Source organism: Choloepus didactylus, chromosome 2, assembly GCF_015220235.1.
Source record: "Choloepus didactylus isolate mChoDid1 chromosome 2, mChoDid1.pri, whole genome shotgun sequence".
NCBI lineage: Eukaryota > Metazoa > Chordata > Mammalia > Pilosa > Megalonychidae > Choloepus > Choloepus didactylus.
Genome location: NC_051308.1, coordinates 227,572,384 through 227,600,173, shown reverse-complemented (window position 1 = coordinate 227,600,173; position 27,790 = coordinate 227,572,384). Strand labels below are relative to the sequence as shown.

Below are 27,790 nucleotides of genomic sequence, written 5' to 3'. Positions count from 1 at the left end.
CTAGACACATCGACCATCCACGGGGACTGGGGCTGGCTCATGTATCCAGCTCACGGGGTGAGTAATGGGCAGTGGTGCGGGGGTGGGGGGAGCCATTTGCTGAGCCCCAGGTCAGTGTCTTCCCCCTGTGAGCAGAGAGAGCCCTGGAATGAGTCCCTCGGGGTGCAGAACCCAGGTGCTAAGCAAAAGATTTGAAACCCTCGTGCCTGTGTCCTGGGGTTACAGGTTTACCATGTGCAAAGCCGGGTCCAGGGCAGCCTGGGATGTGACAGTGTCCAGGAACATGGCCAGGGGCTGCGGTCTGGCCTTCCGTTCCAGGTGGCCCTCGTGGCTGCCCCTTCCTCAGCAGGAGCTCCCAGGGCCCCTGGGGCCTACTCTTGTTCCTCTATTCCCTGTCAAGCCCGTCTGGGTGGCACTGCGCACCCCCACATGGGCGAGCTCCCAGACCCATTTCTAGTCTCCGTGGTGACCCAGGGCTCTGCCCATCAGGTCTCCGTGGGTTGTGTGCGCCCAGGAGACACCCCCTCCTCCCAGGAGTGGGCACAGTAACCCCGGGCACCCTGAGGCTGCACTCCCTCGCCCCTCCCCTGCTCTCACCCACTTCCCAGGGCCGCGAGGATGGAAGCCCGTGAGCCCTGGTGGGGATCCTGCTCCACCATCGATGAGTGGGTGACCTGGGTCTCTACTTCACCTCCCCGAGACTCAGTTCCCACATTTGTAAAAACAGGGTGAGCAGATGACAGCCTCATCGGGGTGGTTGGAAGGAAGTGCACGTGCTGTAGTCTTGGCACGTGGTAAGCCCTGAACAAATGGAAAGCCTTATCATTATCAGTGTTATTTGTGTTTATTATGGTTTTCTCAAGTAAATTTCCTCCCATGACTGTGGTTGGAATCCCACAAACACACCTCATAGACATGAGTACATCGCACACCTTTGTCCGTGTGCTTTCAGCCTCATGGCCCTGGGGACAGAGGGATAATAACATTAATGCTAATAGTGGTCATAGCACAAGAGTTGACACTCATGAAGGGTGAGGTTTTCATCCAAGCTCTTTGTGGCTGGAGGTCGTGATGGAGCCCCCAGTGCTCTCTTTCTGGGGTCTCGTCAGCAGGCGGCAGTGAGCTGAGTCGTCTGTTATCAGCCCTCCACGCACCAGGCTCCAGGGAGCTCGAGAGCCAGGAGGGGATCCCTTCTCACCACCCAGTGCCTCCACCTGAGATCGGGAGGCCGGGCCCTGGGGGGAGCCCCGTGGCTTCCTGGGCCTCAGGCCTCTCATCCAAGAATGGCTCTGGGGCGGGTAGCTTGGGTAGGAAGGGGCTTTGGCAAGCTGAGCTGGCCCTGCGCCTGGTGGGGGCTGGCGCTCCCGGCCAGGGGAGAGGGCTCCAGTCTCGAGCCTGTTCTCACGCTGACCCGGCTCGGCCGGCCCTTGGCTGAGTCGGCCTTTTCCCTGAGACCCAGCAGCCAGGAAGGAGCAGGCCCGGCCCCCCGGTCAGTGCTGGGTGTCTCGGTCCGTCTCTCCCGCTCAGAGTTGAGGACTTGATTTTCAGGGTAAAAAGGAGTCGGAAGGGTTTTGAGCAGGTGAGGAACACGGCCACGTTTGTGTTTTGGACGATCTCTCCAGGGCACTGTAAAGCATGGCTCAGAGTTACCTCATTTCATTTGGGAGTTAGAACAGGTAATAACAACTTATATTTGTATGACTCTTCCCAATTCACAGGCATTCTCTCATTTAATCCCCACAACCAAGCCTGCAAGGCAGGGGCAACCCCCTCGTCTCACAGATGAGAGAGCCGAGGCTCAGAACTTGCCCACTGCCAAACAGGTTCCAGGTGATGGCGAGCTGCATTCGGACTCCAGTCTGTCTGGCCCGAGCCCATGTTGAGTCCCTGTGCCCCCTTATAAAATGCAGGTGCTCAAGCCAGGTCCGGGTCCTCATAGTGAGGGGGTGGGAGGCAACCCTGCATGGTCTGCTGAGCCAGGGACCACCCCTCATCTTTATGGGGCCTAGAGATTGGGGTTACCCAGAGAGGAGAGAAGGCTGGGCAAGAGCCCTAGCTCCCAAACCCTAGACCTTGAACCCATGCCCAGCTAGCAGGTGAAATCTGCAGATGTCCCCACCCCAGGGATCTGGGGAGGGGTCTGGGAGTCTTTATTTAATAAGCTTCCCATGTGGTTCTCCTGCCCGGCTGGGAATGGGATCCCTGGAGATGGCATTTGAAGTGCCTTCCACCCTCTGAATCTGGGGTTTGTTACACGGCCTGGATCATCCTTGGCTGTCTCCAGCATCAGAAAAATTACCAGATTGTCGGGCAAGTGGCGCAGGGTAAAGGGCAAGGCTGTTGCGGCCAGACGAGCTGCTGCTCTGCCTCCCCTAATCAGTGCGGCTTCAGCGAGTCACTTATCTCACCTCCTTGTTTATTACATGGGGACAGTGATAGCACCCTCCATGCAACGGGATGAGGCATGGAAAGAGCCTGGCATTTTACCCCTGAGAAACCAGAAGCTCTGAGAGGTTAAGCAACTCTACTAAGGTGGCGGGAAGTTTGGCTCCAGCACCCGGGCAGCTAACCGGGCTGCAGTCCCTCCCCCTGCGAGGTGAGGGGCATGTTCAGTTCATTGTCTCCCTTGCGCCTCCCCTCTCCACCCCGGGGTAGATGGAAGGGGCAGGCATTAGCTACCCCATTTTACAGATCTGTGAGGGAATGTGATGTACCCAGGGCCAGACAGCTGGTTCTCGGCATCCTGTTTCTAAGAGAACGGAGTTCTAGAGTGATGGGGGGAGTGGGAAGAGGACTGTGGTGGGGTCAGTTTCTGGGCCAGAGAAGCAGCTGGGGTGGGAAAGGCACCCAGGACTGCACGGGGGTGCCCCAGGTGGAGAACAGGCTGGTTCTGCCCTGCGCCAGGCCTCCAGGCAGCGTGCTAGGCATCTGCGGCAGCTCCTGGGGCTGGCAGGGCTGGGCCAGGGCCTTGGCACCGGTGGGGCGGCTGGAGCAGGCTCAGATCAAGCTGATTAATTCATCCAGGTCCCTGGAAGGAAACAGGGAGCAGCTGGCCAGCTCTTTGGTGCTCCACTCATTGTGACAATGACTTTAGCCCCAGATGTGACGCAGAGCTGTCCAGGGCTCCTTGCTGCAGAGGAGAGCGTGGAGCAGGGGTCCTTCCTGGGGTGGGGGAGAAGGATACGTAAACTCATCCAGGTGAGGCAGGCACCCGTGGCTGGGAAGAGGCTGCAGTTCAGGATCCGATCAGCCCTGTTCACCGAGTGCTCTCCGTGCAGGCCTGAGCTAAGCTCTTTGCAGGCTTTTTCACTCTTGCTCCTCCATAACCTCTTTGAGCTCCGTTTTACATGTGTGGACGCTGAGGGTAGAGACCACACGGTGGCTGAGGCAACGTCAGACCGAGAGGCAAGAAAGGACTCAAGGTGCCTGTGGTCCCCATTTTAGCACTTGTGGAATAAGCACAGCACCCCACTGATTCTCGGAGCACCACGAGCAGTGGTCTTCAACCCTCACCCCCTTTTTAAGCAGTAGGATCTTTAGTTCCTATTGCACATTGATCCCCAATGGAGAAAAAGGATCATGGTTTGGGTGGAAGCTGGGACAGGGGCCTGGAGCCCCGTCTCCTCCACCTGCTCTTGTCCCCTGAGCTCCTTCTCCTCAGAGCTCTCAGGAGTCCACGAAACTCAGTTCAAACATTTCTGCTCCTGGCCCACCTGCACTCTGCAGTTAGGGACCAGGGGCTCAGAGAGGGGCAGCAACCTGCCTAAGGTCACACAGCAAGTTTGAGACCGAGCCAGGCCTAGAGCCCAGGCCTCTGGATTCCTAGCCTAGTGCTCACTTCACATACTGGGTCCTCAATAGGAATCCTCTCTGTGGTCCATCGGGGTTACTCCGCATCCCTGCACATTCCTTACTGTTCCAGCTTCGTGGCCGTTGCCGGCTCCCTTTCCTGAGGATGCCATTCTTCTTCCCTCCCCTCTGTCTACCACAGACCTCCCCATCCCTGCACGTTCCTGCTTCCCAAAGGGTCATCCCAGCAGGAGGCCCTCGCCCGTGCCCCTGGATTCCCAGCTCCCGTTGGCCGGCCACTCTCCACTGCCTTGTCTGACGGACTGTGATCTGTTCAAGGGCAGGGGGCATTTCTAGTTTATTCTGAATCCCTGATGGTTGGCCAGCACCTGGCACCGAAGCAGTCACACCCTCTTTTCCCACCTCCTCATGCTCCCTTGGGTAGGATTCAGGCCAGACCTGGTGTCCCCAGCATTGGGGGAGGGGGGGTGGAGCAGCAAGGACAGCAGGACAGGTGGAGTCCATCTTTCAAGCAGTCACTCAACCAGCACCAATGCAGGGGGTACTGCTGGAGGATTTGAGGCCGGAGCGTGACATGGTCAGGTTCATGCCTTAGAAAGATGCCTCTGGCAGCCGATACAGGAACTGGACCAGTAGGTTCCCTGACTTCCTCAAGCAAGTCCCCCCATCTGGAGTAGCCACATAGCAACATATGAGGTCCAAGTCTTTGGCATCAGAGGCCTGAGTCCCGGTCCCAGCTCCCCCACTTGCCAGCTGTGTGTTCTCAGGCATGAGGCTGCCCCTCTCTGAGCCTCTATTTCCTCATTTGTAAAAAGGCAGCAAGTAACACTTCCCATAAGGTCTGGGGCACCTGGGGTGACTGTGTGTTCATGGTGCCTGGTGTCTGGTGGCTGGGACAACCCACTAGAACATCAGCCCCCCCCAAGGGCAGAGAACATTCTAGCCGTCTCGGCCAGGACATTCCCAGCACAAAGAGTGTGGCATATGGCAGGCGTGTCTGGCCAAAGAACGAGGTGTTGACCCCCGCCTGCGGGCTGTGCTCTCTGTGCCCACAGTGGGACTCCATCAATGAGGTGGACGAGTCCTTCCAGCCCATCCACACCTACCAGGTGTGCAACGTCATGAGCCCCAACCAGAACAACTGGCTGCGCACCAGCTGGGTGCCCCGCGACGGCGCCCGGCGCGTCTACGCCGAGATCAAGTTTACCCTGCGCGACTGCAACAGCATGCCCGGCGTGCTGGGCACCTGCAAGGAGACCTTCAACCTTTACTACCTGGAGTCAGACCGTGACCTGGGTGCCAGCACCCAGGAGAGCCAGTTCCTCAAAATCGACACCATCGCGGCCGACGAGAGCTTCACGGGTGCCGACCTGGGCGTGCGGCGTCTCAAGCTCAACACGGAGGTGCGCGGGGTGGGCCCGCTCAGCAAGCGCGGCTTCTACCTGGCCTTCCAGGACATCGGCGCCTGCCTCGCCATCCTCTCTCTCCGCATCTACTACAAGAAGTGCCCTGCCATGGTGCGCAACCTGGCCGCCTTCTCGGAGGCGGTGACCGGGGCCGACTCGTCCTCGCTGGTGGAGGTGCGGGGCCAGTGTGTGCGGCACTCAGAGGAGCGGGACACTCCCAAGATGTACTGCAGCGCCGAGGGCGAGTGGCTGGTACCCATCGGCAAGTGCGTGTGCAGCGCCGGCTATGAGGACCGGCGGGACGCCTGTGTGGGTGAGCGCGCCGCGGGCATGGGCTGGGGCCAGCGGGGCGGCTCGGCCTGGTGGGGGGGCTGCCGGGAGGTGAGAGGGGTGGCAGGGGCGTCAGGAGCAGCAGGCATCTGGGAAGCACCTGGGAAGATGGGCCAGTTTCCCCCTTCCTTTCCCCTCAACCCAGTGTTCCTCTGTCAGCAAATACAGCAGGACACCTGTGCGCAGGTGGAGGGGGAGGGGTGCAGAGTACAGCCAGGTGATCCACTCGGAGGGCACAGGTAAGGGCACCTGTGTGACTGGCATTCTCCTGGGTACATGCCTGTGTTAGGGAACTTATGTCAGGCATTGCTCTAAGCACATTGCATGTATTAATTCATTTAATCCCCACAACTACCCCATCGTATAGAAACTATTATTATTGCAGGTGTATAGATGAGGAAGCTGAGGCACAGAGAAGTGGAGCTACTTGAACCAGGTCACACAGCTAGGAAGCGACAGAGCTATGGTTTGAACCCAGAACTCTGCCTCCAGAGTCCATGCTCTTCACCACTAGGCTTCTAGCCTGGGGTGGGAGGGGTGGTGGTGGAAGCAGGACTGGGTGAGCGAGTGCAGCAGGCAGGCACGGTGAAGGTTTTCAGGCAGGAGCACCCGGGAGGCACAGGCTAGGTTGGATGGATGTGTCTCTAGGGCACCTGAGCCAGGTACAGGGGAGCTTGTCCTGAGGCTTGTGGGAGAGGACAGCCAAGGTCCTTGTGAAGGGGGACGCTGAGAGTCCCGGTCATCAAAAACCCTGACATCTATACCCATGGGTACACTGCTAGGGTTCTCCTGTCAGCGCCTAGGAGCAGGGCATGCATCTGCATGTGTGTGTGTGTACATGCATGCAGGTATGTGCATGCATGTGTGTGTGTGTGTGTGTGTCCAGCAGACTGCTCTGTGGTGGCAGTGCAGGCAGACATCCTGGAGGACAGGGGACACGAGGAGAGCCCGCGTGGGCTGACAGCTGTCACTGATCTCAGCCTGGGCTTCCCTCTGCCCTTCCTCGGCCTCCCCAGGGGCTGGACACCTGGCAGCACAGACACCCAGAGTGCAGCAAAGCCTGGCTGTTGGGACCATCGGTTTCCCTGGGGTGAGTGGGTGCAGGAGAGGGGGATGTTCCCATGCAGAGAGACTGGGGCCCATCCTCAGGGAACACTGGGCTGGGGCCCTGGCAGCCCCTAGCTGTGGCCTCCTAGCTTTTTGCTGCTGCCACTCAGGCTCTGGGGCTCCTGGGGGGGGGCTGTCACCCCCCTTGGCACCCATCTCTCTGTCCCTGGGGGACCGGAATGGTTCCTTGGTGCTAACAAGACTTAGCAGGACATAGACCAGCAGTTACAGGTGATACACTAGGGAGTTATAGAGTCCAGCTTGGTCCAGCTTAGGTGTCGTCTTGCCAAGATCTCTAGAACCAAGACTAACCGTTCGGCCACCAGGCCCTTCCCAGCCTTTCCCTGGGGTTTGCTGGTTCTTTCTTTGCACCTCCAACTACTATGAGTTTCATGTCTCCCGAGGCACCTCCTGTGACGTCTGCCTGTTTCTGGATTCGTCCTCCCCGCTGTGGCCCAGCTGTCCAGGCTCCCCAAGCCACCAGCCTCTCCTGGAACTATGGGGCAGTGGTCATAACAAACATTACAGCAAACTGATGCCTTTGCCGCTTGCACAAAATTTGCTCATTGTAACAAGGCAGGTATTATAATAACATTTTGCAGGTGGAGAAACAGAGACTCAAGAGGTCGCGTCACTTCCTCAGGTCTCCCAGCTGGGGAGAGGAGGCACTAACCTGGGAGAGGCGGTGACCTAACCCTGGTGGCTTCTCCTTCCAGAGCTGGCGCCCATCATCCCCTCATCCTGATGGGGACGATAAAGTACCTTAGCAACGACTGCCTGAGCGTTTGCCGTGTGCCAGGCCCTTTCCTGAGGCCTTCTTACACATTATGCCAGCGACTCATTCTGCTGCTCCTCGTCTTGGTCCTGGGCTCTGGGGACACAGGCTCAGGGTGTCTCTGCCTTCGGGGAGTTCACATCCCCAGGGGATAGTTTCTCCTCCTTGCAACTGTGCTCCAAGCCAGTATCATAGCCCCCTTTTGCAGGTGAGGAAAACTGAGGCCCCTCAGCTACCAAGTAGTGGAGTAGGCATCTGATCCCAGGTTGTCTGACTCCAAAGCCCTGAACTGCTTCCTCTGTCTTCAGCACTCCACTTCCCTCCCTCCTCCCAGGGGTGGCACTGAAGAGTTAATAACTGGTACAGTGTAAATTGTAACCACGGGGCCGACTGGCCAGTGCATACTGGCTCAAGGTCAGCCCTGCTGCCCCTAATTCTGAATTTAGCCAGCCGGCACCCAGTAAGTTGGTGGTGTGTACAGCATGCACAGAGACATACTTGCCCGTAGGCCAGAGACTTGTCCTGGCTTGGTGACTGGGCCTTCACTCATTGGTCTCGGGTACTGCTCCAGCCTCATGCTTCGCAGAGGAGGGAGGGGGAGCCCAGAGCAGGGCTGTGTCTTGCCCAAGGTCCACAGTGGGCCCAGGGCAGGGTTCTGGCTGGAGACCCCAGGGCCAGGAGAGGCCAAGGCCTCTCCCGTTCCCTAGTGCCACTGGCACATTAATAAAAAATGATAAATGCCAAAGCAGAATTAGGAAATTGCAGCCTATTTTGAATTTAACATTTAAATCACAATACAACATAATTATGCCAGTTGCACGATAATTACAGGTTTCATAAAATAAATTAATTCATCGTGTGCTGCAGGCGGTGAGATTTGGGAATGGGGCACTAGTTTTAAGTCGCATGAAGAGACATGTTTCTCCACCCTGGGGGGCTTCTGTGGCTGGCCACGTGACCTCAGTTGGAAAGTGGGTCAGAGGTCCTAGGGACAGAAAAGAGAAGGAGTCCAGAGCCTGAGGCTGTGTGGGCAAGCACCCTCCAGCTCTGGTTGCCTGTCATGCTCGTTTTGCCCATGCAGCATCCGATGCCGGGCAGCACTCAGTTTTACAAATGAATCAAGTATGGCCCAGGAGGCGACGGGGCCCACCCAGGTGGCACCACTCTTTAGGGGCCTCACTGAGATCAGATGCAGGCCTCAGGGACCCGTGGGAAAATGTCAGCGCCAGACAGAGCTGGTCCACTTTACCCGTGGGGAAGGAAGCCCAGAGAGGGGAAGCGACTTGCCCAAGGGCACACAGCTAAGAGTCGGATCAGATAGATTGCACGTCTTCCAACTCCAGGACAGAAATCCCCTCCCTCAACCCCGCCCCTGACACTACACAGTTCCTGACCCTAGTGACCCTCCCACCCCCAGTTGCTCTGCTCCCCTCCCCTCCCTCACTGCGGAACAGGGAAGGGCCTCTCAGGGCCTCACCCCATGGAGCCGGGAGTCTGAAGTCCTGGTTCCCATCCTTCCTGTCACCTGGACACAGAATATAAATCACCCTCCATGGCCCTAATCATCTTTCTATAAATATCAGAGAGTCTCATCTCAGAGGGGAGCATGAACGACAAGCTCTTTTGCCTTCCTGACTGTGTTTAAAATCTGATTTAGAATTAATTTCCTTTTGGTCCTCCACGGCGGACACCTTATTTGTCAAATCTTCAGCTCCTTGCAGGAAGGAGGAGAGAGGTGACCGGGGCCTCCAGCAGCTGCCAGCCTGACAGGCAGCCTGGGCGAGGTGCCCTCGGCGGGGGTGGGAGACCCTCCTGGCCCACAGCCCGATGCCCAGGCACACAGAGGCTCCAGAAGCTCCCCGAGTCGACGGGCAGGGCCGGGCCCCAGCCCAGGGCCGCTCCATCTGTCTCAGGCATTAATTCCCGGCCTAGCCTCCAGGTCTCCGGGTTCCCCCAGTCCTGGTGATTAGTATTCTTGTTAAAGATTATTTTATTTTCACTGCGTGGATTAATCTGGCCCTGACACGTTATCGCCATACGGGTGTTAGCCGAGCATGTGAGAACCATTCAGGGTGGCCCAGAAAGCTCTGTGCCCTGGGCAGGTGGTGAGGAGGCTGGTGGAGCAGAGGCCACGGCCTCTGAGGCTCCCCCACCTGGGTTTGCATCCCAGCTCAGCCGGGAACCTGGGGCGAGGCACCCAAGCCTTCCAAGCTTCAGCTTTCTCTTCTGCCAAACACATGCATTCATGCTGATGAGGTAGAGTTGTAATAATAGGTGGCAGGAGCATTCTGGCAGGAACTTACCTATATTAACTCATGTAATCCTCACAGTGGTCCTAGGGCGTGGACACCTTCATCCCCATTTTACAGACGATGAAACTGAGGCCCAGCCTCTTGCCCAGTGTCACAGAGCCGAGGTAAGGCGCTTCTGCTCTTCATTGACAGGGACAGGGGAACCTTATAAGCCCAAGGGTCTCATGCCTGGCTCTCTTCAACATCCCTCCAAGACGGCACGGCTTATTTGTCTGTTGAAAACTCCTTGAAAGCAGGACAAGCTCGTGTTTATCTCAGGTCCCCACTGTAGAAGCTCAGTAAGTGTCTGAAGGAATAAAGAAGGATGGAATATGCAGATGAGGTGTTAATTGCCATGGATCCCATAATTACAGTGAGGATTACTGTCATTCAACTTAACAACAGATTCAACAAATATTTGCTGATGTGGTGCAAATCCTAGGCCCAGGGGAACCTCCCTGGGCTTGGAAGGAGGCTCATGGGGGCCTCGTGCCAGCAAGCGGATGCAGCCCACATGCCCCCAGACTGTGCCTCCCAGAGGGGCTCCTGGGAGGAGGTGGCCTGGTCACGGTAGGTAAACAGGAGCCCCCACAACTCTGAGCTCCCAACCCCAAGCCCAGTCCCCTGGCAGGCCTTAGCCTTCTTGGGCCCTCTTGGGGTAGGAAGAAGTTTCCTCAAAATTAGAGCTCGTGTGCCCCAACTCCCCAACCTAGGATCCCCTCCAGCTCCAGCTTCTGAGTCTGGGAAGCAACGTATGGGCATCACCATTTCTCCTGATTTCAGCTTTTCTCTTGAGTTTGTAGAATTTTCAGATTAGCCTGGGCTGGCTGTTCCAATAACCCAATCATCATCCACAGAAGAAATGCTCCAAAAGGACCTGATGTCTTTTCAAATGAAGCTTCTCTCAAGTTCTCAGTTTCCAGGATTTAGTGGAGAGAGAATCCCAGTGGCAGAATTCTTGGCAGTGCCCACTGCAAAGGAATTTGGTTCCCTGGAGGGGTCTGGGAGCTGCCCGGCTGGGTAGCATTTGTCCCCTTGAAGCCATGCTGGGCACTGGGGACTTCGAGATGAGGAAGGCACGGAAGGAGCTCCCATCTATTTATCAGGCCCAGATAGATAAGTGCAGCCAGTGTTACAGGTGTGGGGAGAGACTGAGCAGGGACTGCAGGAGGGGGAGCGGTGCCCTGTGTGTGTGTTTGTGTGTGTACCTGTGGAGGTGTGGAGATGTCCAGAAAGTCTTCATCAAAAGGACCATTAAAATGAATCTTGAAAGAGGAGTTTGGTGGATGGAGGAGAAAAGGCACTGAAGCAAGAAGGCACAACATGTGCAAAGGCCCAGGGGCAGGGAGCAGCCTGCGGGGTGCGGGGAGTGGCTGACCCTTCAGTTTGGCTCGAGGGTAGGGTATGCAGGGTGGCACTGAAGGAGGCCGCAGGTAGGTTTTGGTCTTGCAGGGAGGGCTTTGAATGCCAGGCTTTATTGTCTCAGTCACGGGGCGCCATGAGGGTGGTGAACAAAATGACAGGTGGGTGTTTTAGAGACATTCCCTCAACTTGGAATATCCTTGCTCCCTGCACGGCCGACTCAGACGGCACCTCCCAGGACAGGTCTCCCCCAGCTCTCTCTAGGGGAAGGTAGCACCTCTCTTTGTCATTTACCCCCCATCACAGCGTCCTCTTTATTTTCCTCCTAGAGATAATCGCAGCTGGGCTCACTGTCTGTCCACCCTCTAGAATGCCAACTCCAGGAGGGGCAGAGTCCCTGGGCATCATGGTCACAGCTCTGTCTCCAGGGCTAGAACAGGGCCTGGACACAGGAGGTGCCCATCTCTGTTAGTTGAATGAATGGTGGTGATGGCAGCTGGGGTTGGAGGGGACCACGTGGGAGGCTGCTGTGGGCATCCAGGTGGTGGCAGAGGCTGGAGAGGAGGGTCACATATGAGGGTCAGACAGTCCCAGACACGGTGACAGCATGGGCTTGGGAGGGGAGGGAGTCTGTGTTCCGGATGATCAGCATTATATGGAGAGCTTGTAAATTGCAGAATCCTAGGCCTCACCCCTGGCCATTCTAACTCGGGGTCTGTGACGGGCCGGGAATCTGTATTTTTGTGGCATTGGTGCAATGTCTGCCCGTGGGAACCACAAGTCTCACCACTCCCTCTTTTCCCATCATATAACCCACTTCCCCCTTCCCCACCCAAGTCATTGCCCTGGAGCTTTGTCCCCTCCTTCCATTCTCAGCCCCAGGGGCCCCCACTCCCCAGGCTGGTGTGTCTCCTGAGGACGTCCCTGGAAGGACAGAGTCTGAGCCTGAAGGCAAGGCCTGAGGGGAGGAGGGGCGAGGGAGATTTGGAGACGCTGAGGAGTGGGGATCCTTCCCCAGGTGTCCAGGTCTCCAGTCCCAGCTGGGCACCAACTTGCTGAGCAACCCTGCTCAAGTCACAAGGTCTCTCTGTGCTTCAGTCCTTCCGTCTGCCCCTCTCTCCCTCTGGGGGATCTACCCGGTAGCTCCGGATCAGACAGACAGCCATAGCTGCGGCCCACCAGGCTGGCCTGGGTCACCTGCAGCCGCCTTCTCCTCCACAGCCTGCAAGTTGGGCTTCTACAAGTCAGCCCCCGGGGACCAGCTGTGCGCCCGCTGCCCTCCCCACAGCCACTCCGCAGCCCCCGCGGCCCAGGCCTGCCGCTGTGACCTCAGCTACTACCGTGCGGCCCTGGACCCGCCATCCGCAGCCTGCACCCGTGAGTACTGCCCCAGCCTAGGAGCCCTTGACAGCTGGGCTGTGCCAGGGCCCCGGGCTCGGGCCCCACGGGTCTCAGGGAGCTGGTTCTCTGTGGCAAGGCAGGGACGGGCTGCTCTCAGGCCACCATTCAGCCTGGGCTGGCAGTGACTTTGGCTTTGACTCTCTGGACTCCTGGCCTTTATCACGTGCCGCTAGGCACCTCTCCTTTCCTTTCCTTCTTCTCTGCTCCCGGGGGCAGATGAGAGCCGGGTTCCTGCCCTTCCCAACTGGGTGGCTTTGGTTATTCCTGACCCAACAGCGATGCCAGTGCCAGCGCTGGGGTAGGCGAGCCCAGGTGTTTGCTCTTTTAAGTGTGTGTGCGTGAGTGTGTGTGCGTGAAGTGTGCATGGGTGCCCGCTTGGATGCTTGCATGCGTGTGTCTGATTCTGTGTGTGTCCTGGGATGCTGTCAGTGCTGTGTGTGTGACTGTGTGTCTGTGTGTGTGTGTGTCAGCAGCTGCTTCCATAAAGGGTGTCTGCATAGTGTTTATATGCCTGAGTGTATGTGAGTACTTGTACACACATTTGTAAATTATGCTTAACTGTGTGAGTATGTGGAGGGTGGGTATATGGGTGCATGTGCACCTGGGTACCTGAAGGGAACCCGAAGCCTCCTTGAGGCTTGGACATCCATGCATCGTGAGCTCGGCCTGTGCATGAGTGCGTGTGCGCAACTGGCCCTTCCCAGGAAGCGTGTGCCGACAGGGTGTGGTGGCGTGTGCACAGCGTGGAGGGACCCTAGGTAACCGTCTTGGCTGTTCGGCCATGTGGCTTTGCGGTTCTCTCCTGTCCCCTACCCTGGGGGCTGCTCACTTGCCACCCAGGTCTGGGAGGAGCTGCAGCCAGCTGCTTAACCCCCCCCCCATTTGCCAACCCTGGGCTCTTGTGGTGGCGTGAGGGGTCCCTCAGACCATTCTGACTGACCCCCTTCTTCCCCTCTCTACCCCATGAGCACCCAGTCCCAGGCACCCTGCACATGGCAGGTGAAGGTGAGGGTCTGGAGTAGTCACATGTGTGTGCAGACACACACACATTGTGCCCTCCCTCCCTCCGCTGGTGCTGCCCAGGCCCATGCATTTTCCCCATGAGGATGCCAGGAGATCAGAGCAGCAAATGGAAAGTGTGTGGGACCCGCCAGGGTGGAAGGGGTGGCTGAGTGACACGGGAAAAGTTGTGGGCCCCTCAGGCAAAGTGAGCCCGGCTCTAGGTCATGGGCATCTGTAGCCGGCTGGATGGACTCTGGTTTCTTTCCAAATCCATAAATCAGTACCTGAAGGTTCTAGAAACCTTAACACTAAAATACTGGGTTTTTAGAATTCCATACCAATTCTCTTCTCTTAAGATTCCAAGATTCTCTATTATTCTGAGTTCTATGTTTCTGTTTTCCAAAGATCCAAGATTCCCTGCCCGGGATTCTGAGGCCCAGGGGTTCCCACAGCACCCCAAGCCCTCCAGCTCAAATCCCCACTCCTAGAGGTCTGCCCCAGACCCCCGGCCCACCCTAATGCTCCTTCCAACCAAGTGGCTGCCCCTCCCTCTTCAAAATCTTTGTGCTACTCAGACTGGGGCTCCCATTCTGGGGTTGAGGGAGGCACACAACGTGGGGCTTCCTGGGGCCCCCGTTACTCCCAAGGGAGTGAGCAGTGGCATTCTACATGAAATCCAGCAGAGAGGGGGAAAGGAATGAATGTGGAGAGTAAGCAACTTGGGCATTTCACACCCAGGCTGGGTACTTGGGCACCCCCAGGGCTGTGCAGTTTCTCTCCCAGTCTGGATGAAAACTTGGGGGAGCACAAACCCCTCTAGTTCCCTGGGGTCTCTGTGATCTTACTGGGATGGCTTTAGATTTCCCTGCCCAGACCCTGAACACGTGGTCCCAATCTGATGACAGAGACGCAGCCTCCAGGTGCCTCCGGAAGGATGGAGTAGACACAACCTCATCCTTAGGGTGCTCCAACTGCGGTGGGGAAAACACAGCCCTTCCCTTGGGGAGCCCCCAGGATGATGGGGGAGAGACCAGACAAGCCCAGATAGATTCCCCCACTGCTGCCTGTCCCTTAGACTCGTGTGTCTCTGCTCCCAGGGCCTCCCTCGGCACCGGTGAATCTGATCTCCAGTGTGAATGGGACGACAGTGACCCTGGAGTGGGGCCCCCCACTGGACCCGGGCGGCCGCAGCGACGTCACCTACAATGCCGTGTGCCGCCGCTGCCCCTGGGCGCTGGACCGCTGCGAGGCGTGCGGGAGCGGCACCCGCTTCGTGCCCCAGCAGACGAGCCTGGCGCAGGCCAGCCTGCTGGTGGCCAACCTGCTTGCCCACATGAACTACTCCTTCTGGATCGAGGCCGTCAACGGCGTGTCCGACCTGAGCCCCGAGCCCCGCCGGGCCGCGGTCGTCAACATCACCACGAACCAGGCAGGTAGGCGGAGACGCGCCATCCCCCAGCACAGCCCCGGAGCCCCGTGCCCACCCAGGGGTCAGCGACTCGCTGTGAGCTGTGGGGCAAGTGCCTCCCTCTCCTGGTGCTGCCCTCCCCACCAACACTTGGAAATAGAGGCTCTTCATGTCCTTAAAAAACAGAGCACATTCTGTAAGTGGGGAGAATACAATAAATGCCAAGGCAGGCTAGCAGGGTGGCCGAGGGTCTAGGATTCTGGAACTTTCTTTCTCTGTTTTCCTAGTGCAGTGGTACGTGCCGCAGGTACTGTGGTGAGGCTTAAATGAGAGAAATGAAAATGCTTAGCTCAGCGCCTGGGCCATGGTACATGTTCAATAAATGGCATTAAGGAAATAAAATCACACTGATTGTCGTCTTCCAGAACAGTTGCTGCTGCTGGGGTGGATTTGGGCTCACTGGTTTGGGCAACAGCCATTTATCTATGTTTCTAGGCAGCTGTTAGGCTGAATTCACCCCCTGGAGCCTCTTTCTGGCGGGTCCTACCTGTCAAGGACAGCCTGACCCTGGAGCCCACCATGGCCGTTTTCCTTGGATGTGCCAGGACCCCAAGCTTCCTCTCCCACTGCCACCTTACACCACCACACAGCCTGGCACAGCAGACACGACTCCTGCCATTTCACAGAGGAAGAGACTGAGGCTCAGATGCTGCCCACTGTCCCCCAGATAGGAAGTGGCATTCAGGATGCAGACCCAGGCCGGTCCCACTCCCTCACGAAACAGGCTCCAACTGTGAATCCAGGGCACCCCTCTCCAGGGTCCCAGGGCATTCATTCGAGATACTCTCCAATTCAGCAAGCATTTGTTGAGTGCCCACTAAATGCCAAGCCCTGCCCTTTCCCGTTGTCCTTAGAGCAACTGAGGCAGGTGGCTGGCTGGCCGGGGAAGGGGTGGTGGTGGAGTGAGACTATCCAGCTGCTTTCGGGTTCCATCCAGGATACCCCATCACTGAAGAGGAAGACAAAGCCCTCCTGGAGCCCAAGTGCCCTTCAGCAGCCAGACCATTTATCTTCACATTAAAACTTCACCTCCTGCATAAAAAGCTATATGCACTTGCCATCTATTTCCTCTCTTCTCTGGGCTTCTTTGGGCAAATCAAATCAAGTGTCTTTGCCCACCTATCCACAGAAGTCCCACACCCCCACATTGCCACATCCAGGGGACATTTCCTTCCCTGTTCTCATCAACATGGTTGTCCTCCCTCCTTCTGGAAACACTTTGCTCTTTGCTTCCATGACCCCTGCACCGCGTTTCGGTCTACCTCTCAGGCCAGTCCTCCTCCGTCTTTGCCGCCTCCACCTCCTAAACAGCCTCTAAAAGGCAGGAAGTCTTGGCTTGTCCTGGATCCCCCTCTCTTCCCTGTTTCCCCAGGGCTCATCTTCTCTGGGTGATTGCAACAAAGCCGGTGGCTTTGAATTCCACCTTCGTGCCGACAGCCCCCAACTTTATGTCTCCAGCTTACACCTGTTCCCCGAGATCCAGCTGCCCACTTACTTCCCCGCCTGGATGTGTAATGGAGTCCTCAAACTTGCCACCACCCAAACCTGCACCTTCCACAGTCCTCCCCATCTGAGGAAATGGCACCACCATCATGGAGCTGCTCAAGCCCAAACCTGAGAGCCAGCACATGCCACATCCAACCATCAGCAAGTTCCACTGGGCCTCCCTTCGAATCACGGCATGAATCTGACCCCTGCTCGGGCCTCAGCCCCACGGCTCTGGTCCCTGCTGCATCGGGCGTTGCCTGGACAACCCCAGGAGCCACCTCCCAGCCCCCGCCCTTGCCGTCGATGATTTTACCCACATGTCATATCCTTTAAAAATTACAAGTCAGGTCAAATCACATGTGAACCCTTTAACAGCGTCAGCCTGAACTCATATACAGTTCACACGTCTTCCATGTGCGTCTGCGTGGACCCCTGTGAGCTCACCCTGGGCCCTTGTCCTGCTTTTCCTTCCGAATGACGTGCTCTTCCCCCACCTGTTCCCGTGCTGGCTTCTTCTCGCCTGTTCTTCAGGTCTCAGCTCAACAGTCACCCCCTCAGGGAGGCCCATGCTGACCGCCCCTCCTCAAACAGCCCAGCCCTTCTGGGGCCCTGCGGAAGGCACTTTCCACCACAGCACCCTCTTCGCTTCTTCCCCGCCACTCACACAACCGGCAGTTATCCTAGGCGTTTGTTCTCCTGTTTATTCTCTGTCTCCCTTACCAGCCCATAAGCTCTTTGAGAGCTGTCTTGGTGCCTGCTGGATCCCCAGGTCCTAGTCCAGGGCCTGCAGGCGGTGGGTTTCAGTGGATCCTGGGGGGAAGCCCACAGCTCGGGGGTGGGCACCTGGGGCAGAGGATGGGCATAAGCACATGGGTGAGGTTAGTCCTCAGAGACCTCGGGCTCCACTTGCCCCTCCTGCCTGTCCCTCCCTCTTCTTCCTCACCCCCACCTCCTGCCTGTCCCTCCTCTTACTATCCCCTCTGGTCTGCCCTTCCTTCCACTTCCTCCCCACCTCCTGCCTGCCTCTCTCCTTCCTGCCTCCTGCCTGCCCCCTGCCTTCCCTCCACAGCCCCCTCCTCCCTGGAGCCCTCTCTTATGCCCCAGTCTCATTTCCCTCTGGCCCCTGAGCCCTCAGCTCGCTGTGTGTTGCCCCACTCGTGCACCTTGGGACTTCCTCTGTCAGCATCTCTGTTTTTTAAGAGACAGTCATGTATTTCTGGCACTGTTATGTGCCCCTCACGTACCATGTCAGTCTCATCTAAGCCTCACCTCCTCCTGCTTGCAGCACCCACTGCTTCACTTTATGGATGGGGAAACTGATGCCTTGGCCAAGGTCGCAGCTAGCAAGAGAGGATGGAACCCAGATCTCATTCCCAGGCTTTAGGGTTTCCCTGTACCATACTCTTCCAATTTAACTCTGGAGTTGCTCCTTAATTTTTCATGTCAATGTCATTCAGCAACATTTATTGGGCACCTACTGTGAGCAGTCTCTGCATTCAGGGAGCTCCTAAGTGTGCAGGGGAGACAGAATACCTGAATATGAGGAGAGAACTGGCCACATGGGGCAGGTGGAGGATGTGGGATGTGTCGGTGGGGTGAGCAGAAGGGAATGAGGAGAAAGAGAAGCCCCCGTGGAGGGCTGGCCCCCGTGCTGGGCTCCATTCATGCTCCATTATCCTGTGGGGTGGGGCTGTGTCACTTTCACAGTTGGGCTGGAGGGGCAGGGAGGAGGGGGTGCAGTGGGTGGGTCCCTCAGCTTGGCTCTGGTGCACCAGCAGCTGGAACCCTCCCTGCCACTCCCCAGCCGACTCACCTCAGGGGTAATTATACTGAACTTGGGTGGGAGGGAGGAGGGAGAGAATGAATGGACGAATGAGGGAATGTGGTTGAATCAATGAGGCAGGGAACGGATGAATGCCCCAGTGTAATGGGAAGCATACCTGAGCCCCAAACGACCCTTCGCTAAGCATCCAGGGCCGTCCAGCCACAGCCTCCAGGCCCAAGCAGCCCAAGCAGCAAGGGTGAGGGTCCCGTTCTTTCCACTCTCCCCCTCTCTTCCTTTCCTCCTCCCTCAAGTGCTCCTGAGGGCCTCCCCCACACCAGGCGCTGGGCTGGGGGTGGGAGACACGGAGCTGAGACGCGTGGGGAGCTGGGGCCCCCAGCAGACAAGGGCAGCTGCCTCCCCCAGGCTTCCCAAGGGGCAGGCCCGGCCAGAGAGGAGGAAGAGGAAGAGGAGGCAGTGAAAGAGGGACGGCCAGGCCTGGTCTAGTCAAGGCGACCCAGCTTCCCAGGCCAGTACCCGGCTGTGCCCACCCCAGGGCACTGACCATGCAGCAAAGCTCTGCTGGAAGTACTGGTGGGGGCTGGCTCTCCGGGGCTGGGGCAGGACAGCCAGCCCGCCCAGCATGGCCTGGCCCAGGGTCCTGGGATTGGGCCTGGGGAAGGGGCGGGAAGAGGACCCCCCGATTCGTGTGACCGAGGCCGGGCCCCCCAGCCCCCTCCCAGGTGGTGGTGATCCGCCAGGAGCGTGCCGGGCAGACCAGCGTCTCGCTGCTGTGGCAGGAGCCCGAGCAGCCCAACGGCGTCATCCTGGAGTACGAGATCAAGTACTATGAGAAGGTGCTCGGCGGGTGGGGTGGGTGGGGGACAGAGGGGCCTGGGTGGGGGTACAGGGTGGGGGGGGGAGGTCAGCTGACCGCCCCTTCCGTGGGCAGGACAAGGAGATGCAGAGCTACTCCACGCTCAAGGCGGTCACCACCAGGGCCACCGTCTCGGGCCTCAAGCCGGGCACCCGCTACGTGTTCCAGGTCCGAGCCCGCACCTCGGCAGGCTGCGGCCGCTTCAGCCAGGCCATGGAGGTGGAGACCGGGAAACCCCGTGAGTGTGGGGAGCCGGGCGGGCACCAGAGGAGGGCTCTGGCAGCAGGAGGGAGGGAGCCACCTGGGATGGCTCCTTGGTGCCCTCCTTCTCCTGTGAGGCTGTTACTGTCATTTTAGCTGGAGAGAAAACTGAGGCTCAGAGAAGGAAGGCTGCTTGCCCAAAATGACAGAGCTGGTCATAGTGCCATCGGTCCTGGCGCTTACTGAGCATCAGTGTCACTCACAGCATTGCAGCACCTTTGCCAGCATCACATTATGATCGTCTGGAACAGTGTCTAGCGAGAGGGTATTTTCCACCTCCCCATTTCCCAGAAAGGAAAAAGGAGTTGAGAGCAGGAGAGTGATTTGCTCAAGGTTACCCAGCAAAACGAGATTTGGACCCAGCAAAGCTCATGCTCCTTCCCGGCATCATTGCGCCCCCAGCTCTAGGGCACTGGTTCGCAAGAGCTCGTCCTCCGACCAGACACAGCAGCAGTACCCGGGAGCTTGTCAGAAAGGCCCAGATTCCTTGGCCCCACCCAGACCTGCTGAATCAGAAACGTTGGGGGGATCCCCAGCCACCCAGGTTCCAACAAGCCCTCCAGGGGGTTCTGAGGTCCACAGGCATTGGAGAACCACGTACTTAGGGGCTGCTGCTCCCCTCTCCCCCTGCCCCATCCTCTCCGGCTCATGGGTGCCTCTCCCCGAGGCGGGCACCTCCAGGTGGTGGTGCCCAGCCAGAATGTTCAAGGCTGCGTTACGACCCTTCACCTGGCACCGCCTGAGCATCTGTGCGTCTTGATGTGCTTCTCTACCCCGTGGAGAAGGCCTGGGTGGGGATCCTGCCCCCAGCACTCCCCTTAACTGTGCATGGCCGTGAGTAAGTTCCTTGAGTTCTCGGAGCCTCGGTTTTCTGTTCTGTAAACTGAAGGTAACGCTAGAGTCTCCCTGAAGGGACTTGGGGAGGGTTACCTGAGATGTGAACATGGACCCATTAGCTCTGTCACCCTTATCGTTGGGCAGGACAGGCGCTTTGTGGCTTATATTACAGATGTGAAATTGAGGCTCAGAGAAGTTAAGTGACACTCCCCAGGTCACACAGTCCCAGGAAGTGGTGGCCCAAGAGCCGGGAAGCCAGGAAGCCTCAGGCAGGATGGTCTCGGAGGGAAAGCTTAGTTGAGAGAGGCGTGGGGGCCGCGAGGGAGGCACCCGCTGCCCCGCCTCAGGGCTGGCTCGCGGCTGTCTCGCGGCTGAGAAGGCTGCCCCCTGGGACCTGCCCTCTGGGCTGCTGGAGCCCTGGCAGTGAAGTCAGGACCAAGTGCCCCCACCCCCTGCACACACTGAGCTCCCCCCGCAGGACCCCGCTACGACACCCGGACCATCGTCTGGATCTGCCTGACCCTCATCACAGGCCTGGTCGTGCTTCTGCTCCTGCTCATCTGTAAGAAGAGGTGGGTGGTCCCGGACCTGAGCTGCCCCAAGTCCCTCCTGTCGGGCGCTGCTCCTCCCGCCTGCCCCAGCACACGGTGGTGCCCATGTGCCTGCTGCTGGGCTCACTCTCAGACACACGGTCTCGTTTAATCCTCACAACACTCCTGTACAGATTCTGACCTCATGGGGATCAGAGAGGTTAGGCTACTTGCCAAGGTCACATAGCTGGAAGAGGCCAGAGCTAGGGCATGACTCCAGATCTGCCAAAACTAGAGACCTGCTCTTGGTCACTCTCCCCTCTCCCAGTCCTTTCCAGAGGGAGGTGGAGATGGGACAGTGAGCTGAACATGGGCTTGGGGTCCCTGACAGCAAGAAGCAGAAGGATCATCTCACTCACTAGATGGAGAAACTGAGGCCCTGGGAAGGGAAGCAGCTGGCCTCAGAAGCCTCATCTCCCCACCCCTCCCCAGGAGTGGTTTCACAGAAAGGGCACTGATAACGTCCTAGGCTTTGCAGTGAGGCTCAAATGGACTTGCTGGCACTTTGTAAATTATAGTGTTTTGTAAATGTCATGACTGTCATAGTGCAACTGGGTTGAAAGCCTGAGAGTGTGGCCTCTCCTTCACAGACTTCATAAGTGCCAGTCTCAGGGGCAGGGGCTGGGGTGGCAGGGGAAGGCGGGTCCAGGGCTGGAGCTGGGGTGGACCTGGCCTCAGGCATAGGGTGCCCACCCTCCATCCACAGGCACTGCGGCTACAGCAAGGCCTTCCAGGACTCAGACGAGGAGAAGATGCACTATCAGAATGGGCAGGGTGAGTGCAGGGGCCCGGGGATCTGAGGGCCAAGAGGGGGTCGCAGCAGGATCCAGGGCCTCTCCTGGGGTGGGGCAGGTGGGAAGGGAGAACGGTGCCACAAAGAAAACACAGAGCCCCCCGAGACACATACCAGGATGACACAGAGACCGGAGACCCAGAGGTGCAGTGCCTTTTAACTTTCTTGGGTTTGCAGACCCCACCGAGGATGCTAGGGACCCTCTCCCCAGGGAAATGCACAAGTGTGCATGCACATACACAGTTTTGCAGTCAATTTCAGGGAGGTTCATATATACTTGAACAAGAACCCCCTACTACAGAGGGATTTTCAGCACCATGGAGAGACCCCAGAAACAAGGCAAACATGGGACATGCATGCCTTCACATCCCACTCCTGTGCCCATGGCAGACAGTAGTAATCAGTGATGGTGCTCATTCCCATTGAGTCCAAATGGAGCCTCAGAATCCTTCTTAACACAGTCCTCTAGGGAACCACTTTCAACCACTGAAAGTTGGCCCTTGTGGAGAAATGTTTTTTGCCACCTCTCTACCTCAGAACTTTCTAGAAAGATCTTAAGGACTCTAGAAGTGATCCCAGAAAACATACATGCTTGGAAATCACTGGAGACCGCAAAATCCCATAGAGACCTCAGAGCTACTCCATACAGACCCCACTTTTACTTGGCAAGCATTTAGTGCCTACTGTTTGCCACCACATCTGGAGATTCTGAGAGACACCACACTCCACCCCCAGACCCATCCCAGGGAACGCTGGGAGAGAGAAATTCCTCCTTGAACCCACTGAAGGCCCTTCTCCCCTGGCCCCTCAGCTCCCCCACCTGTCTTCCTGCCCCTGCACCACCCCCCAGGGAAGTTGCCAGAGCCGCAGTTCTATGCAGAACCCCACACCTACGAGGAGCCGGGCAGGGCGGGCCGCAGTTTCACCCGAGAGATCGAGGCCTCCAGGATCCACATTGAGAAAATCATCGGCTCCGGTGAGCCTGGGCGCTGTGAGGGTGGGAACTGGACAGATGGGGCACCCAGGGGAGGGGGCACCCAGAGCAGAGACGGAGGGGAACCGAAGAGCCTGACATAGCCAAGACATGAGATGAGGGGTGCTTGGGGTGTGTGAGGCTGGGGGAGTGTGAGGTGCTGGGTGAGGGGAGGAGGGCCCCACCACCCTCTCCCTGCCCGCCCCACTCGGGGTCTACAGGAGAGTCTGGAGAAGTTTGCTATGGGCTGCTGCGCGTGCCGGGGCAGCGGGATGTGCCGGTGGCTGTCAAGGCCCTCAAAGCCGGCTACACGGAGAGACAGCGCCAGGACTTTCTGAGCGAGGCATCCATCATGAGCCAGTTCGACCACCCCAATATCATCCACCTCGAGGGCGTGGTCACCCGGGGTAGGTGCCAGGCCAGGGCTGTCTCCCCCTGCGGGGCCCTCCTGCCTGGGACTGGGCTCTCCATCCATCCCCCAAATCACCCTTCTGTGCTCCTGCCTGGACCCTGTCCCCTCAGCTCAGAGAACCAGATGACTCAAGGGAGGGGTGGGCAGAGTCTGGGACCCCAGTGGGAGCCCTGTGCTCCCTGAGGCCCTTGGTGCAGGCCCAGCTCTGGGCACCCAGGGGATGGGGTCAGTAGCCCCGATCTCCCCACCAAGAGCCACCCTGTCCCCACCTCCCCCTGCAGGCCGCCTGGCAATGATTGTGACCGAGTACATGGAGAACGGCTCTCTGGACGCCTTCCTGAGGGTGCGTGTCCTGCCCCCCAGCTTTTACATGGGTAGAGGGGAGGAAAGTTCAGCTCCAGTGTTGGGAGATGATGTGAGGCTCCAAACACACCCCCAGAGAGCTTGGAACCAACAGATCTAGGGAAGGGGGAGACAGAAAGAGGGAGGGGGTCTTACGGTCGGGCAAACTGCCTTCCCGTCACCCCCACTCCCACCCCATCTCACGCAAGCCCCTCTGCTCCCTGGTTCCTACCGCTCTGCCCTGCACACTGTCCAAATGGGGTGCCTCTCCCAGGATCCAGGGCCCCACCCCCTTGGAGGTGTGTTGCCGAGGAGGGCAGTTGGAAATCGCTAGATTCCTAGCCCCAGCCCTGCTACTTGTTTGCTGGGTGCTCTCAGGCAGTGGCTTAACCTCTCTGGACCTCTTCTCTCCTGCAAAGTGGCTAAGCCGTTGCTGCTGCCTGCCTGTCTCCCAGGTTGCAGCGAATATGTGAGGCCACGAGAGATTAACCTGCAACCACAGGGTGCTTCACAGACAGGGCACCCTTTGTAAAGGGCCGAGGGCCGCCTCAACCCTGAAGGGTCGTGCGGACGGGGTGGGCTCCTGTCCATGAGCCAGGCACCCTGCCGGGCCTCCCTGAAGCCCAAGCTGTGTCCTCTGCAGACCCACGACGGGCAGTTCAGCATCATGCAGCTGGTGGGCATGCTACGGGGTGTGGGCGCCGGCATGCGCTATCTCTCGGACCTGGGCTACGTCCACCGTGACCTGGCCGCCCGCAACATCCTGGTGGACGGCCACCTGGTCTGCAAGGTGTCCGACTTTGGACTCTCGCGGGTGCTGGAGGACGACTCCGATGCCGCCTACACCACCACGGTGAGCCGCCCACGCGCCTTTCCTCTGGGTTTCGGGGTGGATCGGGGGGCCTGCCACTGCTGCCAGGTGTAGTTAAGTGACCTTGGCGACCCCAGGGCTGCCTTCAACCTGGGCAAGTCCTGCCTCTTATCCACACCTCGGTTTCCCCCTCTGGGAAATGGGAATGTTCTCGCCTGCCCTTTTCTCTATCATCCACCACTCTGTCATGCATTCGAGTCTCTCCAAGTCACACTCAGAGTCCATATCTGTCTCTAAAGTTCGACTAAAAACTGACAGTTTTCAGAATGTGCCTGTGGAGATTTGGGTTTCTCTGGAGGTGCCGTGGGGTTGGCCCACCCTCCCCCCAGCCTCAGCCAGAGACGTCCCTCAACTGTCTGACACAGAGCCTCTGCAAAAGGTTTTGCTAAGAGAAAGGATTTTATGACACCTGCACCCCCAAAAAAAGGGAGGAGGAAGAGAAGTTAGAAAGCTACCAGGCTGTGAACTTTGAGCCTCCCTCACTAGTTCAGGCTTCGACCAGCTATTACGAGCACCTTTATGTGCCAGGCACGTCGCACACTTTCTCTCCTTCTGTCTTCACCACGGCCCTGGGGGCTGGTCTCCCCCAGCAGAACAGGGGCTCTTGGAGGTAGAGGCCGTGTCGCCCCCATTGGACAGCAAGTTCCCCAGCATTCAGGCCCCGGATGTGGGGTAAGGAAAAGCCCCCAGCCTGGGTCCTGTGTCCACTGCAGGGAGGGAAGATCCCCATCCGCTGGACGGCCCCCGAGGCCATCGCCTTCCGGACCTTCTCCTCTGCCAGCGACGTGTGGAGCTTTGGCGTGGTCATGTGGGAGGTGTTGGCCTACGGGGAGAGGCCCTACTGGAACATGACCAACCGAGACGTGAGCAGGGGCCCGGGCCGCGCGGAGGGGCTGTGGGGCCTTGGCCTGAAGAGCTGGCCCCCAGCCCACCACTGTCCAACCCCCCAGGTCATCAGCTCTGTGGAGGAGGGGTACCGCCTGCCTGCACCCATGGGCTGTCCCCGCACCCTGCACGAGCTGATGCTTGACTGCTGGCACAAGGACCGGGCCCAGCGGCCTCACTTCTCCCAGATCGTCAGCGTCCTCGATGCGCTGATTCGCAGTCCTGAGAACCTCAGGGCCACAGCCACCGTTGGCAGGTGCCTGGTGCCCATCCCAGCTCCATCCAGGCCTGGCTGTCCTCCCAGCCCTGCCCCGGGCACCAGGCCGGGACCTGACCTGCTCCACGTCCCGGGATGGCTCTGCCCTGACCCCCTAGACCAGCCCCAACCTGGGCCCCTGACCCTTGCCCAGCCTGGGCCCCTGACTCCTGGCCACCCTGACTTCGCCTGTGTCCCCTGCCCAGCCTGGGCCCTTCCTCCGCCCACTACTTCCAAGCCTGGGCTCTGGCCCCTCAGGCCCCCTGCCCACTGCTGAACCTCCAAGCTTGTGCCAGGGTCTCTGAGGAAGGCAGAGGCCCTGGCACACCACTTACCAAGGGCACGTGTGCGACAGGTGCCCGCCCCCGGCCTTTGCCCGGAGCTGCTTTGACCTCCGCGGGGGTGGGGGCCTCACCGTGGGGGACTGGCTGGACTCCATCCGCATGGGCCGCTACCGCGACCACTTCGCTGCCGCCGGCTACTCCTCGCTGGGCATGGTTCTGCGGATGGATGCCCAGTGAGTGAGGGGGCGGGGACGGTGGTCCCCTCGGGGGTGGGGGCAGCTGCAGGGGCTGGGCCCGGCCCTGGCTCCATGGCTCCCAGCCCCCCCGGCTGACCTGGCCAACACCGTTACAGGGACGTGCGCGCCCTGGGCATCACCCTCATGGGCCACCAGAAGAAGATCCTGGGCAGCATCCAGACCATGAGGGCCCAGCTGAGCAGCACCCAGGGGCCCCGCCGGCACCTCTGACCTGCAGCCCATGGGGCTGGGCAGCCACCAGGCCAGCCCCAGCTCATGCTGGGGGTCAGGCCATCCGGGAAGGGGCCTTTGGTGCCCAGCATGGCCAGGACGCGTGTCCCTGGGGCAGGGCCTTCCCTTTTTGAGAGCTTGGGGGCCTCAGTGGGTCCCCCAGTGATGTTGCTCACCTACCTGCACACGCACACACGTGTGTGTGACTATGCTTGTGTGTGCCATGAGGTATGTTCTCACAAGGTCATGGAAGCTCGTGTGCACATGCGTGATCACACGTGTGCCCATCTGGTTACTTCCTGGCGTGGATGTGTGCATGTTAGTTTGCGTGTGCTCATCCATTAAGGTGGGGGGCACATGTGCATGATCACGGAGGCCGTGTGTCATGTATGAGGATGCGTGTCACGGGTGTGAACAGGGAATGCAATGTGACATGCACCCAGGTCCCAGCACCCGCAGGCGCTGGGGAGAGGCTTACACCCGCCTCTCCCAGCTCCTGGAAGCTGGAGCCAGGGCCCATTTCTGAACCTCACCAGCACCAGGCCCACCCTTGTCTCCTTCCGGGTAGCCCACCCTGGGCCATTTCTCAGGTCTGGGCCGTCCCTCTAACTGGGGGGGAGGCCCCCTGCAGCCCCTACCCAGCTCCCATTGCTGCTTCAACAGGAAAACAGGGTTCCTAGCCAGTCCCCCTGGCCACCTTCCACATGGGCATCCCCGCAGAGCACACGAGATGCCCTCAGCTGGGCTTGGCTGCTGGGCCAGGGTCCGGGGGCACTCGCCTCTGGTAATGTCTCCTCACTTGCAAGTCCCTTTGCCAATCCCTCACTGCCCATCCCTGACCTGCCCCTTCCCCCATGGGTAGCATCAGGGACCAGGAGATCCTAGCTCTGCAGCCCCAGGTCTTCCCCAAATGGGGAAACCGAGGCCTAGGGCAGAGGTGTGCCTTGTGCAAGGTCACACGACTGCCAAGTGTCAGAGCCAAGGCCTCCTGCCTCCCAGCCTAGGGCTCTTCCCCCCTGCCCTGTCCCACACACCCAGCTGTGGAGGGGGTGAAGGGGCTGGGAAGCCCCCTCCCTGCTCAGAGACTGACCTTCCCCCTGACGGCCCACCAGGGTATGTAAATATCTTTTTTCTACCATGTCAGAATATTTTTTTCCTCACTCCTGAAACAATGCAAAAATGGTCTTCAAAGCACATAACCACCACCCAGGGTGAGAGCGCCCCATCCCCGAGGAGGTTTGGCAGTCAGGGCCCAAGGAACCCCACCTGGCAGGTTGGCCTGTGCCCCCTGCCGGTCCCAGAGGGAGGGGCGAGCCCTGCTCCCGTTCCTTGCCCCAACCTTTCCCCGTAGCCAGCACAGCTGTCCCGCAGAGACACCAGCACTGAGCCCCTTCTCCCTCCTGCAATAATTCGGGAGCCTCAGCCCCGCGCAGGTGCCGCAGCCAGCTCCCGACACCTCTGTATATTATGTTCCTACATAGCCGAGCTTTTCTTCCTTCCTATGGAAGTTGGAAACGTGGTCAGGGCACAATCCTGGGAGGACCCTGTTCTCCTCTCTTACTCCCACCCACCCCCACCTGGTTCCTGGGCTCGGGTCCTCACAGTCTAGGGGCGCAGTGGGTCTGGCACTTGCAAAAGTGTGGCCCCTGTCCCTGGTGTGGGGGCCCCATTTGGGACCCAGGGATCTGCCTCTCTGTGGTCTCTGTCGAAGTCTTGAACCTGCCCACAATGAAAATAAAC

General features: G+C 58.8%; 1 protein-coding gene across 2 annotated transcripts; it reads left to right on the top strand.

The window, feature by feature from the left end:
• On the top strand, positions 1 to 27,790 carry EPHA8 (EPH receptor A8). Of its 2 annotated transcripts, none has more exons than XM_037818438.1 (16): positions 1 to 57; positions 4,866 to 5,529; positions 12,303 to 12,458; positions 14,582 to 14,917; positions 18,935 to 19,059; positions 19,155 to 19,317; positions 20,656 to 20,749; positions 21,474 to 21,541; positions 22,372 to 22,536; positions 22,755 to 22,940; positions 23,227 to 23,288; positions 23,931 to 24,140; positions 24,872 to 25,021; positions 25,109 to 25,299; positions 25,655 to 25,816; positions 25,936 to 27,790. In XM_037818438.1, exons 1-16 carry the CDS (start codon positions 40 to 42, stop codon positions 26,048 to 26,050), a joined length of 2,865 nt encoding a protein of 954 aa, XP_037674366.1. In that variant the 5' UTR covers positions 1 to 39; the 3' UTR covers positions 26,051 to 27,790. The 2 variants fall into 2 exon arrangements, with proteins under 2 accessions (XP_037674366.1, XP_037674374.1); XM_037818446.1 differs by having other exon boundaries at positions 22,411 to 22,536; positions 25,936 to 26,076.